Raw genomic sequence first — 17,783 nt, forward strand, 5'->3', positions numbered from 1 at the left:
TTTATCGGAAAGCTCTTTCAAATAAAAAAATTATATATTACATAACAAATATCAATTCTAAGGTACAGAATGCTTAAAAAAACCACCAGCTCCCTAACTAGAATGTTCTCTAGGTGGTTTCCTGAGGCATTTCCATATAGCCGTAAGTTACTTCCATAAAAATGTTAACATTTTTTTTAAGCACTTTGATGTATAAGGAATAATATAAATTATTTCTTTTTTGTTGAAAATCCCTGTGTACTCATACATGTTGAATATGACAGAAAAAAATGAGCGTTACGTCAATTCGAGGTCGTACACTTTACTGCATTAAAATAATAATTAAGGTTCTCGATCGTCGTTGCATTATTCTCCGTGGCAAGAAACTTTTATTACATCCCGAATGCTAATACGGGACGTCTCGCGCGGCGCAATCGCTCGCAAAAGTAACCCAAGCTCGATCGGCAAAAAGATATGAAAGCCGAATTGTCCTGTCAATAATTACAGACTAATTGGCAAACGGGATAATTAACGCCGATCTCGCCGACAAGAGCAAGAAAGTCGAAGATGTCGCAATCGCCCCAGTGATGCACACGCTCGAGGGTGCGTCAAGCTTTCTGCCTTCGCCGCTTTGCATTCACGTGCGAAGGTGCAAACTCTCTCTCTCTCTCTCTCTGCGTCTGGCGTGGCTTTCGTTCGGGCTTTCCATCAGGGAATTAACGTCCACTGTCCAGAGACGAGATCGACCGAGTTTCACCGTCGGAAGCATAAAAGACATCGAGCGATCGAGCTCGGACACTGACTAATCGATTTACTTCGTCGGACCGAAGACCCGAAAATGTTATTTGCCGATCCCCAAGTATGGCTAAGGCTGATCTTGATGATAAATTAAGCAGCTCATAAAATTCAACGATTCCTTAATACACTTCATTATATAGATACTTATATAATTTAACTATAGAATTACGTTAAGTAAGTGGAAAATGTGAGAATAATATATAGGGAAACAGTAAATGTGTGCGCGTAATAAATATATAAAAACATACACATATGTGTGCATTCATATGTTATCTAATACGTACTTCTTTGCCACAGTCTGCTTTCGAAATCGCAATATATTATTTTTTATTTCCTGTCTAAATCTTCAGCCGAGCCCTGCGTATGAAAGAACACCGCCGCGCCGATTTCGAAAGGATCGACAAATTGACCGCGATGGGAACAGGTGGGTGATTGATGCGGTTTGATTCAATTTGCGCGAGTTTTAAGTCCGTCGGTCCGGCGGCGGCAGAAGCGATCGAAAGTGAGAGACGAGGGAAGGGAGGGAAGATTAATGTGGCTCGCAAAATAAGGCTCGGTTATGTCGCCTCGTGATAAACAAGAAAGGACCGGAGAGCGCGCGCCGTGTCGAAATGCCGCCCTCGTAAATCTGTCGTTAAGTCCATACGCGTGTTTCGGATCGAAGACACGTGAGCGTGTGCGAGACATTTCGCAAGATTCGCGCGAAACTTCGGCTGGATCCTTTGACGAATTTACTTTCGATCGACTCCCCTTCTTTCGCGACAATTCCGACGATCCTGAGATCGCAGAAATATCTAAAGATATATCGAAAGTCGTGATTTCAGCCAATCAAATCTCAGAACTCATAATCTCGAGTTAATTTCAAGCGGGCTTTGATTCGTCGCGAATTCCAGGAGCTCGATAGGATCGATGCGAGTCGATCGTGTTTCCACGGGAAGCGAGATGATAAATTATTGCTGGCTGAGTATCGCGCAACCCTTAATTAACGCGCGACGCGATGCATTAAGGCATAATTAAGCACGAGATACAGCTTGCGGCGGCCAGATCAAGCGGATCGACATGCGATTACAATACTCAACTATAATCGACAAAATTACGCCCTTGCGCGACGTATTCCTCGATATAATTCATATTTATCAGCATATCTCGAAAATATATCGTGTACTCGATCATTATTACGCATTAAATTTGAAAAATAAATCCGTCGAGGTTTAAAAAACACAAACTCAAAATACCAAGAAATTGTTTTAAAAATCTAAAAAATATTTTGTAAAATTCTGCGATGTCTCGGTACTCGAAAGAATCTGTCGGACCCCGATTGCGCAGCTTTAGGGTCAAGCGACGCTGAATAGTTCAATCATTTGGCGTGATATAAAATACCGGAAGAGCGTATAAACGGCCTCAATCCATCGTGGCTGCGCCACGATTTCCACGATGCAACAACTAACGTGTCGCGAAATATTTCGCGGTTTCGCAATTTTTCTAGATGCCGTCAGGTGTGCCGGCGAAAAAACTGGGCCAACGCGCGTGCAGTTTCCCTCCCGCAAGTATCATCCTCCTTTCTCTCTCCCTGTCTGTCTCGCAATTATACCTGCATTCGTATGTACGATGGAAGTGGTATCGGTAATTACACTTGACGGTATAATTAAGGTATATGCAGCTGCGTGGGCCGAAAGAGTTGTGTTTTCTGTTCTTTCGCGAAGCTCGCTGTCGATGCCGTGTGCCGTGTCCGCCTCCTTAGAAATTCAGCACGGATATGCGTTACGGAACGGAGTGTTGCGGAAGAACGGGAAAAGAGTCAGAAAATACACGGCTTCCGGCGAACGGTTCTAGCGCGCGTTTCCCGACCGTTCGGGTGTCCTTGGTGAAAGCGAGTTAGTAACTTAATTCGTTGCGCTAATTGGCGTCCGTGTGCGCCTGCGAGTTTGCGATGTTCGAGACGTGAGAGAGAGATGTGATTTGCGATATGAAAATTAATCGTAGAACATCAGGGAACAAACGTCCCCGTTCTTTAGAAAATGGAATAAGATCGTCAAGTCGTTCTCTTTGTACAATAGATACAAAGAAATCCTGAATGAAAAGATAGGGATTATTAGGATATTAAGAGAAACACGACCGTCATGGTATATAAATCAATTTAGAAGAGAACGCCATTTACGGTCCAAGCTAAAACTACTGTGTTCTACTAGCTAGAAGCTAGGCTACTAAGCCTAATAATATTTCTGTATATTTCCAAGTACACATAGGGAAAAATGGCAATTGAAGTTGCGGGATCCGTCGAAAACCATAGTGGCAAGTCGAAGGCCAACTTATGATGAGCAATCGCACGTCGCGGCCACTCGCAAGACAGGGATCATTACGGACACTATTATCGACGCCGAAAATAAGTCGACGCTTGAATTCCGTTTTTTTTTGTGTTTCGCGTCGCAAAACGAATGAGACATATAATTGGCTGCTAAACTAGGTACTCTCCGAACAGTCCGAGCGACCTTCGCCAAGCGAGGAAATAATGATGCCTCGGAAATTCGCAGGAAATTGACAGCATTGATCATACGTGAAAGACGGCGGTTTGAAAAATTATCGCAGGTTGATAAATAAAGACGGATTTGGTGGAGAATTCTCGGTAGACCTTCGTCGATTTCCGTTTTGCTCCTTTTTCCGACTTTTATCTCATAAAAGATACTTAAAGAGATTATCATCAAATTAAGACCCTATCCTTGATCGATGCAATCTTAATACAAACCAATTTATTTGCCTCGTTCGCGAATTAAATCCGCTGCAAATTTTAATATCGTGTGAAAGTGAGTACAAGCGCTTCAAATATGATGAACGCGAAAAGCACAGTTCGAAATCTAGCGTGAAATAATTTACGCGGCTTGTTTTAAAGACGCACCATACTCATGAATAAGAGACTGCTAACTAACAGACTTCATTGCGATAAGGTAAGAACCTCGGGCAAAACAGGGCACATAGTTCCGGGAGGAAGATTAAGAGAAAAGCCACGGTCGATTATAGATTTTCTGAGTGGCGTCACGCGCTATGAGATCATCGGCATCGGAAAATGTGAGCGTTGATTCCCGCGTGCGAGGTACTGCCGTTAGAGAAACGACGCTAAGAAGAATCGCCCACACGGCCTCTGCACCCAGAAGGCAGGCGATAATACCTCCGCCGTTACATAATAGCGCATATACATTGCGCTGATTGCGCATAATCGCACATGAACGCTTATCGTGCGCGATGCCGTATGTCACGGGTTAGACAAACAATTACTGTACCATGCATTATAGAGCAATTTATCCCTTTTTTATTTGAAAGGGAAGAACCATGACACACACACACACAGAGATTCTCCAAGTACTCCGATTCCCGATCGCTTGATTGTCTGACGAACCTCTCATCGTACTTTTAATGACATCTTACCAAGAAAATCGTAATATAAAGACATGAATTGATGTCATTAAAGCCGATTATTAACGCTAATCGTAGGTAAAAATTTAAGCAGAATTAATTCTCTCTTTAATCGACTTTTCTGTGAGAAATTCGGACAGCTCGTTTCGTTGCCTGGGTTACGCAAAGGGTAACGGGGCAACGGTCAAAGAACGCGCGATGAAAGGGCAGCAGCTGGGCATTATTCTGTATTTTCATATCTGATCGTGCGCACACCGGCGCGGGCGGCGCAACGTGGAACCGTGCGCTGCTCTGCGGAGATAAATCTGCGTGCTGGGTTACCCTACCTTTCACTTGCGCACGTGTGCATTGCATCTTGCTGCCCTCGGGGTAAGGTCGCATAATAAAGCGCGAGATTAAAAGCGGGCGCGGGTGGCGCAGGCGGCGATACAAAATTCACGACGCGTAACGGGGTAGTTTCCTATCGCGTGACAAGCCGCGGCCGAACGCCGGAAGCGAATTGTCCTCGCGAGGATTGACACGCTGTAATTAAGATGATCCTTTCGTGAGAACAAGTATTAGATAATAAGTACCTAAATTTTTGATATATGTTAAATATACAGTAATAAGGGACATGTGTACGAAAAATCAAGTGAGGTTATCGACACTTTACAAGAAATAAGTCATTCTAACGGTGCGTTCGCGGAGCGTGCCATTGTCATTCTATCCTTGTTTACATCTAATGAACGAGAAACATAGAATGATGCAAATCGCCACGGCCGAGGTTTTCAACGAATAATACATGTACTTAGCGATCAGATGAATACATTATTCATGTCTTAAAATAATCCCTGAAGTTTCCGGATTTCGTACATACCTTGAAAATAAGGGCTTGCCGAATGTTTTGCTCTGATATATGAGGTTAAATAAGTAGTGGATCCACGCGCATATTGCTTTACTCGTACTGTCATGCCTGACCTAACCTAAATCGAGTCCAACCGCACTACTATTGTGATATTTTTTCAATTAGTAAATAATTAAATACGATTAACGCGTGCGTGTAAAATCATGTTATATTATTATAATTATTGGAATGCTGTGTAATGTTTGTTTTCAATTACCTCATGACGGACTGTTACTTGACTAGCTGGGTCCGCGAAAGGACCACCTTAAAGCTACTGCAGAGTCTAAGAAACGATAATTTAAAATTTAAATCTATAAGATTTAATTTGAATCTAGATCTTCGAGGTTTTGCTCCATTTGAAGATCGATCTTAGCAATTTTTCTATCTATACCTGATGAGGTTTGTAAATATGTATATAAGTATACAAGAAAAAAATTGTCAGTTTGTTTTACAAAATATATATATATTTTTATGATAAACACTTTTTTTTATCATCGCGCGACTTTTATCGATTTTATTTACATTATTTCTATTTTTAGATTTACGAGAGAAACGTTTGACGCGTTTCGGAGAGATCGCGTGGTGTAATCGTGCCTTAACGCGAACTTCTAACACAATCGCGCTGCACGGGGTCACGGGGAAAGAGAGAGCGAAAACGAGACTTATGCAAATTTTTGTTCGCTCGCCGGACGCGCGCAACCTTTCCGCGTCGCATAACTTCGTGGATACCGTCGCGATGACGATTCTAATCGGTGTATTCGCCGCAGAAATTCTACTGCGGTGGGTTAAAAAAAAATTTTTTTCGTCCCGCGGTTCTCATTGGTATTCGACGAACGGGAATCTGGTCGTCAAAACGGCGGACGGGTGTCACGAGAGTGATTACGTCACGATGAAGTATGTGTAAATCATAAAAAAGTAGAAAATTGAATGTACGCAAAAGCGTTAGGCAAACGTCGTTCGCGTTTATGCATGAATGAATAAGACAGACACCGATCGATGTATAACACGTGCGGCCGATCGGAGATTAGTTCTTCAGAATTATTCTAATCGCGAAGGTAAATTGAATTTTCTTCGCGCGGCATAATTTCGATTAAATTATACGTTTTCAAGTTAACATACGAGGCATGTTAGATGTGCGTGGTATTCGATGGAAACGCTAGGATTCTGTAACGCTGCTATAGAGCGCAACTTGTTCAGGAGGCTGAAATATTCATAGATGCGTAATCAGTGTATAGAACGCGCCGCGAGTTGCTCTAATAACGCCTGAGATTGATCCCTTCGGACTTCGCCATGACCGGAAGTTCGAATGTCCATGAAAGGGATGGACGGCGCTTCGCGGAAGATCGTCATTAGCGCTTCACGGCTATTTTGAGTTCTATTAATATCTCTGAAATCAAGCGAAGCGCCGTGGCTTCTCCTCGCCAAGCCCAGGTATGATCTAATCGTGATCGTATATGCGCAGGGTGTAGCAAGGAAAACAGTTGCGCATCTTTGATCTTCGAGAAAGAGAGAAAGAGAGAGAGAGAGAGAGGCGTGAGTTGAAAAAATTTCGTAGAATCTACTTAAAATTCACTGAATAACGAAAGTGTAGAATTCTTAAACACGCCACATCAATATGTGCCATCGATTCTAAATGCTACTTTCACCAAGATGATAAATAGCCTCGCCTTAATTGCCAGTAATTATTTAGTAAACTTTTCTATCGACATTTATGTCGCGACAACAGCGGGATGTTTAATTACTTTGATTCGTAAGAATAATTTATATTAGATGATAAACAATCTTATCGAACAATGAGAACTACCTGGCCTTTCACGGAACTACCGCGAATAACGCGGTTATTAATGATAGAAACTAATAATCGCACGATGCTCGAGAACCAGAAATGTCGCGGGACTCCAATAAACCTTGGAGCAGATGAAGATGATGCAGGCGCGAGAATGATATTTGCGGACTGTTGCAATCGCGCGCATACGCGAAGAAGTCCCTTCTCGAGCAACCGCAACATTTCGTGTTGCGATCGATTACGCAAGCGGAATGCTACGACGGTGGCGATTCTCGCCGGACGAACTTTTGCTCTCGTCGTCGCGTCTCGATTGATAGGAAATAATCTCCGTTGTCGAGACGCGAAGGTGCCAAGTGTACGGTTGCCGGCGCGACACGTAATATTCGCGACCGAAATTCGAACGGTCGACGAGCCGAGACGCGACGTTACAAGGCCGTCCGTTTCGAAGCGGGACAGCCTTAGTTTCGGTATGGATTACAGGCGCGGCACTTGAAACAATATACCGATACGATGTATCGCACGCGGTTCTATCACTCTGTACGCAATATTATGTAATCTTCCCGGCGCGGTGGACAGATAACGCGAATCAGCGACCTCGTTGTATCGTCCGTTCAAGGAAACGAAACTTTACGCGATGGAACGGCGCGAATGACTTTCCTCTCTCACGCGTGACTTCGGAACGTTACTTTGTTGTCATCAACGTCATTAATTCCCTTCGCCGGAAGATAGAGGTAAAAATTTCGATCGAGCTGAGATATCGACGTGTCATTAAATCGAAGTCAGCGACGAGGTACACGGTACCGTGGAAGCGGTGCGGCGTGTATTCTCGTCACATCGAGGAACACGCGGTCTTCGGTAAATATTCATGATATGTGCGTGTAACGCTAACCTGCGAGGAGGGCGAGGCGGGGCGAGCAGACAGGTGGAAGAGTCTTCCTGCATGCGAAGGCAGGATCGCCGCGTGATAAACTCCACGGCTGCGCGATGGCAGCACGATACACGCCTCGTGCGCACGTTGAATAACGATATGCGCCGCGTGGTATACGCGCGCCTTACTTTTTCGTCATCGTCGTCGTCGTCGTCGAACTTAAATTAAGCGATACCCCGCAGCGTCAGAGAATTCAATCAATCTACTCACCATCGGACGACATTGCCAAGGGTAAAAGATCACCGGCGGCCTTCAGTTGATCGAACTTGTCTATTAGCAGAAGCATTCTGTAAGCAGAAGAAACGAGCCGTTTACATAACGTTGCGATCGAGAATTTTATGGTTTCGTTAACGCATCGCGCCGATCAGTTGATATTTAACGAGAAGAAGAAAAAGTTTCTCGAACGACTGAATCACGATTAGAAGATACGCCATGAAATTCTATGCAGACCGAAAGCCGAAAGACAATCGCTTTCTCCGGCCATTTCACTTACTTGGCTTGCGGCACATTGTGCTTTCTTTGCAAATCGATGCGTAATCTCTCGCCTACGTGTCGATAGATGTCCGCCAGCGTGTTCAGAGCAGTTTCCCGAACCTTTTCCGATGGATCAGACAGCAGCTTTACGATACTCGGGATCACCCCCGACAGTGCCATCTCGTCTGCTCCATGTCTGAAAAAAATTCAAACGTTCCATTAAAAAAAAATCCATCATTTTTTATAAATATAATTTATTTCAAGTAAACGTAGAATCTCGCCACTCACTCGTTCAGTGTTGTCGTCAACAGGATTAGAACTTCCTCTCGTAATTTTGCATTCTTGTGATTAAAAGCTGGACGAAGTCTATCCAGAAGATTCTGAGGCGACATGCATCCCTTCTCCATAATTTTCAGGAGCACCAGTTGCGCTTTCTCCCTGGTAGCATCTTTACTGTCACCTGTAACAAATGTGAATTTAATCGTCGATTCGCACACACGTGAAAATTGGGGGCAACGCAGCATTCACGAATATCATCGGTTCGCGCGCGTGATGCGTGACGTTTATTCTCAACGTCGGCTTCGTGGGACAGCTGAAAGCGATCGGCGCGGCGGACCGGTTCTCGACAAATATGGTGTACACATCTGTCATAGACTTCAACCTCATTAGAGGCGTTTAAACGTCACTTCGGTTCGTTCTATTTGAAACTCATTTAGCGATTAACTATATGATTCATCCAATATGCGACGAAATGTTCGCGCAGCTCACTTTCGAGATACAGGAAGAGGGGTATAGCTTTCGATATTAAAATTATCCGCGGTTATCTTTATATCGCGAACAGAGAATATTTGCAAGAGCTAGAATACACACGGGTATATTCTATCGGTGCCAATTATCGGCTACGGCCCGTTCGTGAAATTATCGATCGTCGTAAATAATAATAGAAATTTTTGATATCGTATATCGTGCCGGCCGATTTCTCCTCGAAAATGATTTACGAGACAAACGGGTAGAACAAATACGCCCCGTACTCACCTAGCCTGTCTATCGTCGGCTGGATGATGGTGGAGATGTAAGGCTTGAAGTCGTGACCCATCCGATCCGCGAGATACGTGAGGATCTCTAAACCATTCTGGACAACCTGTAAAAGAAGAACACGTGCGTCGTTTGAATTTATGGTGCATATCGGCCGATTATAGTCGCGGTGGCAATGATTGTCCTCCTTCGGTGGAATCGCGCCGCGCCGTCCGCGTCGCTTTCACGCGTACCGGCCGACGCGGCGCATCAAGGCGATCGAGGTCTACCGGTTAATTTAGCGAGTACAGAAAGTGTTTATACGCGAGATACCATTACGGTATATTAATTAACACTACCAACTACGGCGAAAATGTCGACTTATAATAGAAATTGCCTTGACGCAATCGGCTTTCGCATTCTTCGCGTTTCAGAAACGCAATTATGTCATTCAAAAAGTCGTTTCTAAATATATTTTATTTTGTATTATTGTATTATTATCAACAATCTTTATTTTATATCATTTAATATTTCTTTCGGATGAAGGGCGGCAGTGTGGTCTGATGGTATCCAGACTCGTAATCTGAAGAACCAGATTCGAATCCACTAGACCCATGTAAATATGGAATGTTTTTCCGCGAAAGTTGCGCCCTCCGTACAAGATAGGCTCTTGTGCGGAGCAAACTGGGCTCCGTCTTTCGGAAAGAGACGTTAAGCCGTTGGTCTAAAGGGTTAAGTGAGAAGAGAAGGGTAGTATTGGATGAGAATTGAAGAAAGGGTTGGGAACGTCCCTACAAAACGCCTTGCAACCTTGAGGGGAGTCAATAAACGTATTATCATATTTCTTTCGGATGGAAATTCGAAGAAAAAAAAAGAACTATAGCATAAAACAGAGAAAAGAAGATATTATCAAGAATCGATTATTTCTTCAAGTGAAATACCTGGTAATTCATTTAATGAATAAATATCTTTTCGGATCACCTATGACCTTATATAAACGGAGAGGAGTAGGTCTAACGTCCATTTTTGTCAATGTACGTTAACTTTAATCTTGGTTTAAAGATGAAAAGCAAGTTAAATCGAGATTAAAATTGATCTACGTTGGTAAGAAATGGATATATGAGATCGTAATAACTCATGCCCGCGCAATATTGACATCTCCAGATCGTGTGATGCAACACATATCGATTCAGTCGATCCAGAGGCAGACGAATCCCATACTCTTGAAGATGGAGAATCGCATCGTGTGTTTCCGCTCACTCGTTATTATGCGAGTCTCGCCAGACGCGAGTGCACTCGTGATTACGACCTCAGTAATACACGACACGCGCAAACAGAATGCCGTTTCTGTTAATCAAGAGAATGCACAATTAACCAACCAGCGAATTTCTAATCGAACGCTCGCAGTTTAGTGCCTGCGTTAAACGCGCGCGAAAGGCGACTGCATAGTAATTACGGTAGAAGTTATAATTAAGTAACGCAAACCATTAAATAACGCAACGATAATACTATCTCTTTAACACGTGTCGATTTTAATATCCTATAATATACACTACATTTATAACTACACGCACCTAAAGAGGATATCTAGGTGAACCTTCGTAAATTTATTTTTCAATTAAGCAGCCTGTGTACTATCGCATCGTCACGAACTGCAAAAGTGTTGCGATGCAGTGCGGCGTTTAATACATTTAACGAAGTGCTATACATAGGCGTATAAACCTATTTTCGAGCCACGGGGTAAACGTTCTCTCAGGGCTATCGTCTGGCTGTGTGACATCATTGCTCAGCACCGAGAGTTTTTGCTCTCCTCTTTGGTTTTGCTCTCCTGCGCCATTATCTTCAATCTCTCGATAAAGCTACACGCACCTCCGATCCATTCACGATCGTATCTACGTATCACAAAATGACTTCCACATTAAGTATATCTCTGTGCTACATTGCACCGCGAAGCGTAAACATCTCGATAAAATCTATTTTTGCACACGTGTCTTTTCGATATCAATTGCACCAATTGTCTTTTAAGTAAAATAACAATATGCGATAATTACATAACGCTACAAATATTTGCGTTTAAAATAGTCTTCTTGAGAAAAAGCCCATTATATACATTATTATTAAATTATAAAAATCAGAAAACATTTTCCAAATTAATGGCATTCTGTATGTCCCTAAATAAAAATTTTCGGCAAGATATCATGGTAGGTCTTCGCACAAAGCAAACGATGAAAGTGGCTCTTTGTAGCGAAAGGACAGAAACGACACGCGAGGAGAGTCATGCGAACTCGTATAGTATATAGTATATACGATACGATTATGACCACACGGCCGCGGCGTGGGCGAAAGATCCACGGCCTTACTTGTCGAACTTGGGTGCACGATCCGTTAAAACTGTTGTTAGCGCTACGTGGGAGGCTGCGCACATTTCCCTCTGCACGCACGCAGGCACGCAGAAACGCATCGCGTGCAGACTGCAACAGTTGCGTCCGCGAGGCGCCACGTGGTCGGCGAAACGGGCCCCTCCTAAGGGATACGTGCCCGTGTGCCCCCGTCGAAAATACGGAACGCGTATTTTCGGGTACGCGAGATATATCGGGTATCAAATACGTCGCTGAACTTCTTGGCAGTTTAACAGAAAAGCCACAGGAAACGAGACGAGAGATTTGTCGGCGGTTACGAAAGCGAATGTGGGAAAGCCGAGTCAATTTTCGTCGAGTCTCTTCTATAATAATATTCTATAATATTCTTAAGGCATCAACAACACGGAACAATTCATTTTTTTTAGAATCGCAGCTCTCTTTATCGTCATAAAGTTCCTCGTAGGTCCGCGCTGAGATGCGAAAGGCGACAAACAGAGAAATGCAAAATTTCATCGTGCCGAGAGTCGGTCGTCGCGCGATTTGCAACGGACTATATTTGGCAGGCCATATTCCTCGGTTATCTCTCCACCGTGACCGTAGTGCAGACAAACGTGCTTCAATGCGCGAGATAAAGCGCGATTCGATAGTGTCGCACAGCGTATTCGGTTCTCGTTTTATTACGATAATTCCGAGGCAAAGCGGCCGACACTGTTTGGCATAGTTTCGATGTTACGGAAGATATCTCTGAGTACATACAAAATTCAAGGAATTCTAAGGTAATGATTCGCTCCGAGTTCACGGATGAGCGAACGAATTGTACGCGGCATTTCGTATAAAAAGGAGATAAGCGGGAAATTTTGTAATCGTGCAGCTTGACTCTTGACAAATAAGTCGGTTGAGAGCCGCTTGAGATGAATTCGACGATGACATATGTGTCCCTGCGCTTTACCGCTTCTCGATCGCAAACATTAGAGTGCACAATATTGATATATACCTTTTCTTTCCTTCGGTTTTAAGTCGTCGCAAATGTTGTACAAGTGTACGCAAGTAATGAAGTAACATTATGTAAGAGATGTAAAACGGTCGCGCTCACACCGCATGGTAACGCAAGTATGTAAAAAAACATCGAGGTGAGGTGAGGGTGATGTCATACTTTAAATCCTGAAAAGGAAACATCTCTGCGCGGCGGGGCAAAAAAAAAAGCGAGTAGAACGCGCGACGACTGTAGAGACTGCGGTTCGGTTCGCGTTTTGTCCTATGTCCTTGACATCGATACCGTGCACTCCGTGCCTTGCAGAAATGATGCAGCATATCGTCCCGAAAGGAGAGACATTGTTAAGTCTAATTACACGCGACGATTCACAGCCGAACGACCATGGTTCGCGACAACAAAGAGTCCTTTGCGCTTTAAGACCCTACTTATCTACACTTTACGTCTTTGCGTAGCGACGTTAAGGCAATACGTTTCATTTGTGTCGCTCGCTCGACTGTTAAAATCAACCGAACAAATAAATAATCCTCTTTAAAATATATAGATACTTATATAAGGAAAAAACTATTGTTATATATATATATATATATATATATATATATATAAGAAAAGAAAAATATTAAATCTATAGTATATTACAAATTGATTTTTTATAATCTCGTACTTGTATTGTTAAAAAGCTCAGAATAACATGAAAAATATCCCGCTGATGTAAATACAAAATAAATAAAAACGCAGAACCATTCTAGCAATAAAGATCTGTCAGAAAATCTCGCGAGACTAAAAAGCGCAGAGGAAGTTTAACATTGAGCTACGTCTCTCTCGCCGGTTCTTTCATTACATTTTAAAGAACCGGGACAGAAAGAAGTAACTCGGGCTAACAACTATCGGGAATAACTTGTAAAGGAAATGTGTTTTATCTCGTTCTCTCGGCAGTCTGCCAAAATCGCAAGTCAGAGCGAAAAGCGTTTCGTCGAAGATTAAGGACAGTCCGCGATTTGTTTGGCGAGGTATAATCATTAAGAAACCACCGGCCGAGAAAGCGAAATTTTTTTCAGCGATGCATACCCTATTCTTACGACCGAACACAATGGATCGCCGCGGGCAGCGGGCGGTTGAAAAGGCCCGCTTTTGACGCACTCGCACTCCCGAGTTTAACGTCATGAGTCCTCGTTCTGGTTCCCGCCCTGCCCCGAAGGTGAAAACGACGCGTGCCACTTGCGGATTCAATATCGAGACGGCAACAAGTGGCGCCGAACGATAATCGCGCATTCACGTTCGATCCTCGTCCCAAATTTTATACGTCGAAATTAAGCGCGACACGCGCTTCCGCTGTCTGTATCTCATTCTGTTTACTGACGTCCGACTCGCCAGCGTGTTATGCGAACTGAACGAGGCATTGTGAAGGAGAGTGAACGATGGTCGTTTTTTTTCTCGAATCGAGTTTTAAATATAAAAGATATACTAAGTCAACATTCGATATTGAAAATGCAATTTTTATCTGAATAGAGTTTTAATTGGCACAAAACGAGAGAAACTTGAAAAAGAAAAAAAATTGTTTGAATCTCGAATGCAGAATTAACGAAACCTCTCAATTTTGGATCGTTGCGGAGATTACTGTAAAGATGCAGAAAGGAGTTATAGATAAAAACACGAAAAAAACGGAAAGGTGACGCGAACGACAATAAAAAGTTGTGCTAAAAATAGCAATGAACGCTCGATTGTATGTACAGGCGCACACGAGTGGGATTTCGTTCGTGTACATGTGCGTATGTGTATCAAACGTGCGAGTTCATACATAATGCAGGAGTTTCCAAATTTTGCCTGAAACTCGTTTCGGTTAGTTTATTTATCGCGTTGTAAAGCAATTTTTATACACGCGAATGGAAAATGACGTAAGATGATTTATCAATAAGCTTCGACTGGTGATGGATTTTTTTAAAAACTTGCGCATGTATTAATTACAAATATGGAAATCGCCCAGTAATTCGATAACCAAGTGAAACACGAGCGAAATTTCTGAATAAAATTATACAATACGGAGTCGAAAGAAAAAGAAAGTGATTATTAAAAAGAAAGAATAGCTGTTAATTTCATTAATTATTTGCGTAAAAGAAACATTTAAAAAATATATATGTGATCATCCCGTATTTTACAAAATATATCAATTTGTTGCAATCTGTCTCATGAAGAACGTTTTATCACCGGTATGAAAAATGTAACGTTACGATGAGTCATTCCCAGTGTTACCGCCCAAACGAGGAGAATGATTTCTTACTCCCACTCATCTTAGAGTAGATTTTACCACGCGATATAGCTTCAACGTTTCAGCTAACGTTAACTCGTAAACACGTCATTGTCCGTAAAACTCTCGGTAAAACTGTATCTTGTATCGTAGATTGATCGAAACTTATCAAGATTTCGTGAACATGCTGGAACGCTCAAGCTTTACTCGGGATAATCTTGGAGCATCTTAATTGATCGAAAGTAAATTTGAAGTTTATTTCAGGCACGTATTTGAGGCAGACGTACGAGAGTGACGCGCGAAAATTTTGACAAAACTGCGAAAGATTATGCGCGGAATACAAATTCAAATGAAATCACTGGGACCGTACCTGATGGTTCAAATCCTAACGATAAAGTTTCGAGCCACTCTCGATACTCCATTAAACTGTCACTCGGGCTGCTGTGCATTCCTCTCGATGGGGTCAAAAACTCGGCATCGTACACTCGGCCATTACCGGAGAGCATTTAGCGACTTGACTGGCTCCGACTAAACGACAGCCCTGCGTCGATCTTTGCGACACGTTAGCAAAAGACACGTTAACGTACATGGCGTGAAAGTTTTTTTCCCTTATTTGCGAGTGAACCGAGCTCCGTGATTCTTTTATGAGCGAAAGATGCACGGTGAATTAAGTGAATTTTAGAGCCGATATATGAAATTAATCCAAAGCCTCTTTTATCTATTACTTAATTTTTGGAAATTGAGATACGGGGAAACCCGTTATGCAAATTAATTAGAAATTTTTAGCGTTTTCAATTCAATTACGTCTACGATCGTGACCGTTATCCTCGAAGGTCCAGCAAACGAAATAAGTAAATAAATGAACGACGGCACATTTAATTCGGCAAGAGTACCGAGAACGTATAGGAGGAGTGCAACTCAATCGGCAACAATAACACGTCATAAACTCGATTGCTTCGATCGCTCGATGCAGATTGAGCAATTCAAAGGTCATCCCGCGGTGAATCCCAACATACCCTTTGCCAAAAGAGGATCTCGAAATATCTCCTCTCCGCGGTACGTCACGAGGTGCAACGTTCTTTCTTAAAGATGTGGTCGTAAAAAAAAAAATTAACACAAAACGAACAAGCGATGAAAGGAAGTCTAACGATAACGTCGTTATAATGATCTTTGTGACAAAAATAAATTGAATTTGAAAGCGCGGTCTCTCCGACTGTACAAAAATAATCTACATTTATAACGGGACGAGGTCACAGTCCGCGTGTTAAAGGTTGCATACGGTTGAATACCGGAGGTATGAGAACCCCTGTACGCACACAAAGTAATAAGTTTGTCACTCGACACACCCCGGCCGGCACCTCGCGATCGTACGAAATTAGGATCGAGTGAGATCTAATGTAATATAATAAGATACATATGTGAAGGAAGGGAAAATAAACGTCCATAAAAAGAAAAGATATGAGGAACAAATAGAAGTTCAATTCGCAGTAACGCATCCAACTTACGAAACGACATTTTCACGTTCAATATCTCTTATCTTACTTAATTAAATGTGCCAGTGTCTCTTTATGTAATTAGTTAAGTGCGCCAATGTCTATTTCACTTTCTCTTCAATCCTTGTACAGATATTATCTCATTGCGTATTCATTGCACTTTATTCTCCGCTTCCGTGTTCAATAGCGCATTGTCCGCCGGATAAATGCGGCCGAAATATCGACATATCCATACGCAGGAAAGCTATGTTGATGTATAAACATCCCGCTTTGTGCCGTTAACAACAGCATTTTTACGAGACTACGCATTGCTTGAGCTTATTGCGCAATATTCAAAAAGGACCGACATGTTAAATGTGTGTTGATTAACTATTTTCTACGCTAAATTAAAGTTCATTTACACAACGTGCCGAGTTTTCCTGCTCTGCAGATTTTAATGGTATCGCGATGGAAGACGCGAGATGTACTCTCCCAGTAAATACAAATACATCGATACGCTGCCTCGCTGTTCTCGCAGGATTGTTTATATCACGCAGCACGGCGTTCCAATTTACGTTTATTAGCGTTTAGTCTTACTCGTGTATCAGATCATTTTGCGATCACAATGTGCCTTTAAATCCCTTTAAACACCATTATGCTCCGATCTCCAGCTTGCTTAATACGCAAGTACTTAGCGTTAAATAAATACCTCGACCAACATTGCGGCTCGCGCGGAACAACTTGCGCTTTCGCTTGCGAGAGTCCGTAGAAAAGGGAATACCGTAAACACAGGTCCCGAGAGTCATAAACCGCAAAGACGTATTACTTTGGCCCTCGGGAGAGGTCACTTGGACCCGTCGGAAGGAATAAACGGAAGAAAAGTTGAACCAGTCGGGCCAGTCGTTTACTACCCAGTAAACGGCAATAAATTATGACAAATAGCACTTTCATCGGCATTGAGGATACCGTGGATTACTTGTACTTGCTCCTTCGCGTCACTCCGGCGCTTCACGGACCGCTAAATCGGTCGTTCCCGTTTCGCGACGCGACGCGCGGGAGGTGAGAACAGGGGCGGTCGCGTTCTCACGTGCGAGCGCGAAAAAGCGGCGTTTTACGGAGCGCGCCGAAGGCGGCGGCTGATCAATCGTCTCCTTTCTCCATTTATGGACCGCGCGCGTCATGTGCTCGACTTAGGAGGAGGCCGCGAATCCAACGTGATCGATTCCGATTGAGCGTCAACCCTCTGTAAGACCATATGACTTAGAAGTTGCATTATATGGAACGTACCTATATATGTTCATTTTTTAAGTTTCAATGATTTAATCAATGGTTTCCCACTTACCGGTTGGTGCAACCTTTTTTTCCACAAGCAAAAAAACTCCAGTTACAGAAGGTTAAGGCCATGTTAATTCGATTAGTTCGCATTGCTTCAGCCTCTCAATTAT

The 17,783-nt window shown here is 42.9% G+C and overlaps 1 protein-coding gene across 5 annotated transcripts in view; it reads right to left on the reverse strand.

Annotated features, from left to right (window-relative positions):
- Chb (CLIP-associating protein) overlaps window positions 1-17,783 on the reverse strand; it is a 38,609-nt gene that overhangs the window by 19,476 nt on the left and 1,350 nt on the right. For all 5 annotated transcript variants that reach the window (XM_077412619.1, XM_077412621.1, XM_077412618.1 and 2 more), the window contains exons 2-5: window positions 9,292-9,397; window positions 8,545-8,716; window positions 8,276-8,452; window positions 7,993-8,069 (exon numbers count right to left, since the gene is read on the reverse strand). In XM_077412619.1, coding sequence (XP_077268745.1) covers window positions 7,993-8,069; window positions 8,276-8,452; window positions 8,545-8,716; window positions 9,292-9,397 — 532 coding nt within the window. The remainder of the gene's footprint in view (window positions 1-7,992; window positions 8,070-8,275; window positions 8,453-8,544; window positions 8,717-9,291; window positions 9,398-17,783) is intronic.

The sequence above is a fragment of the Temnothorax americanus genome, unplaced genomic scaffold, assembly GCF_048541705.1.
Source record: "Temnothorax americanus isolate GAGA-0224 unplaced genomic scaffold, ASM4854170v1 Scaffold31, whole genome shotgun sequence".
NCBI classification, from domain to species: domain Eukaryota; kingdom Metazoa; phylum Arthropoda; class Insecta; order Hymenoptera; family Formicidae; genus Temnothorax; species Temnothorax americanus.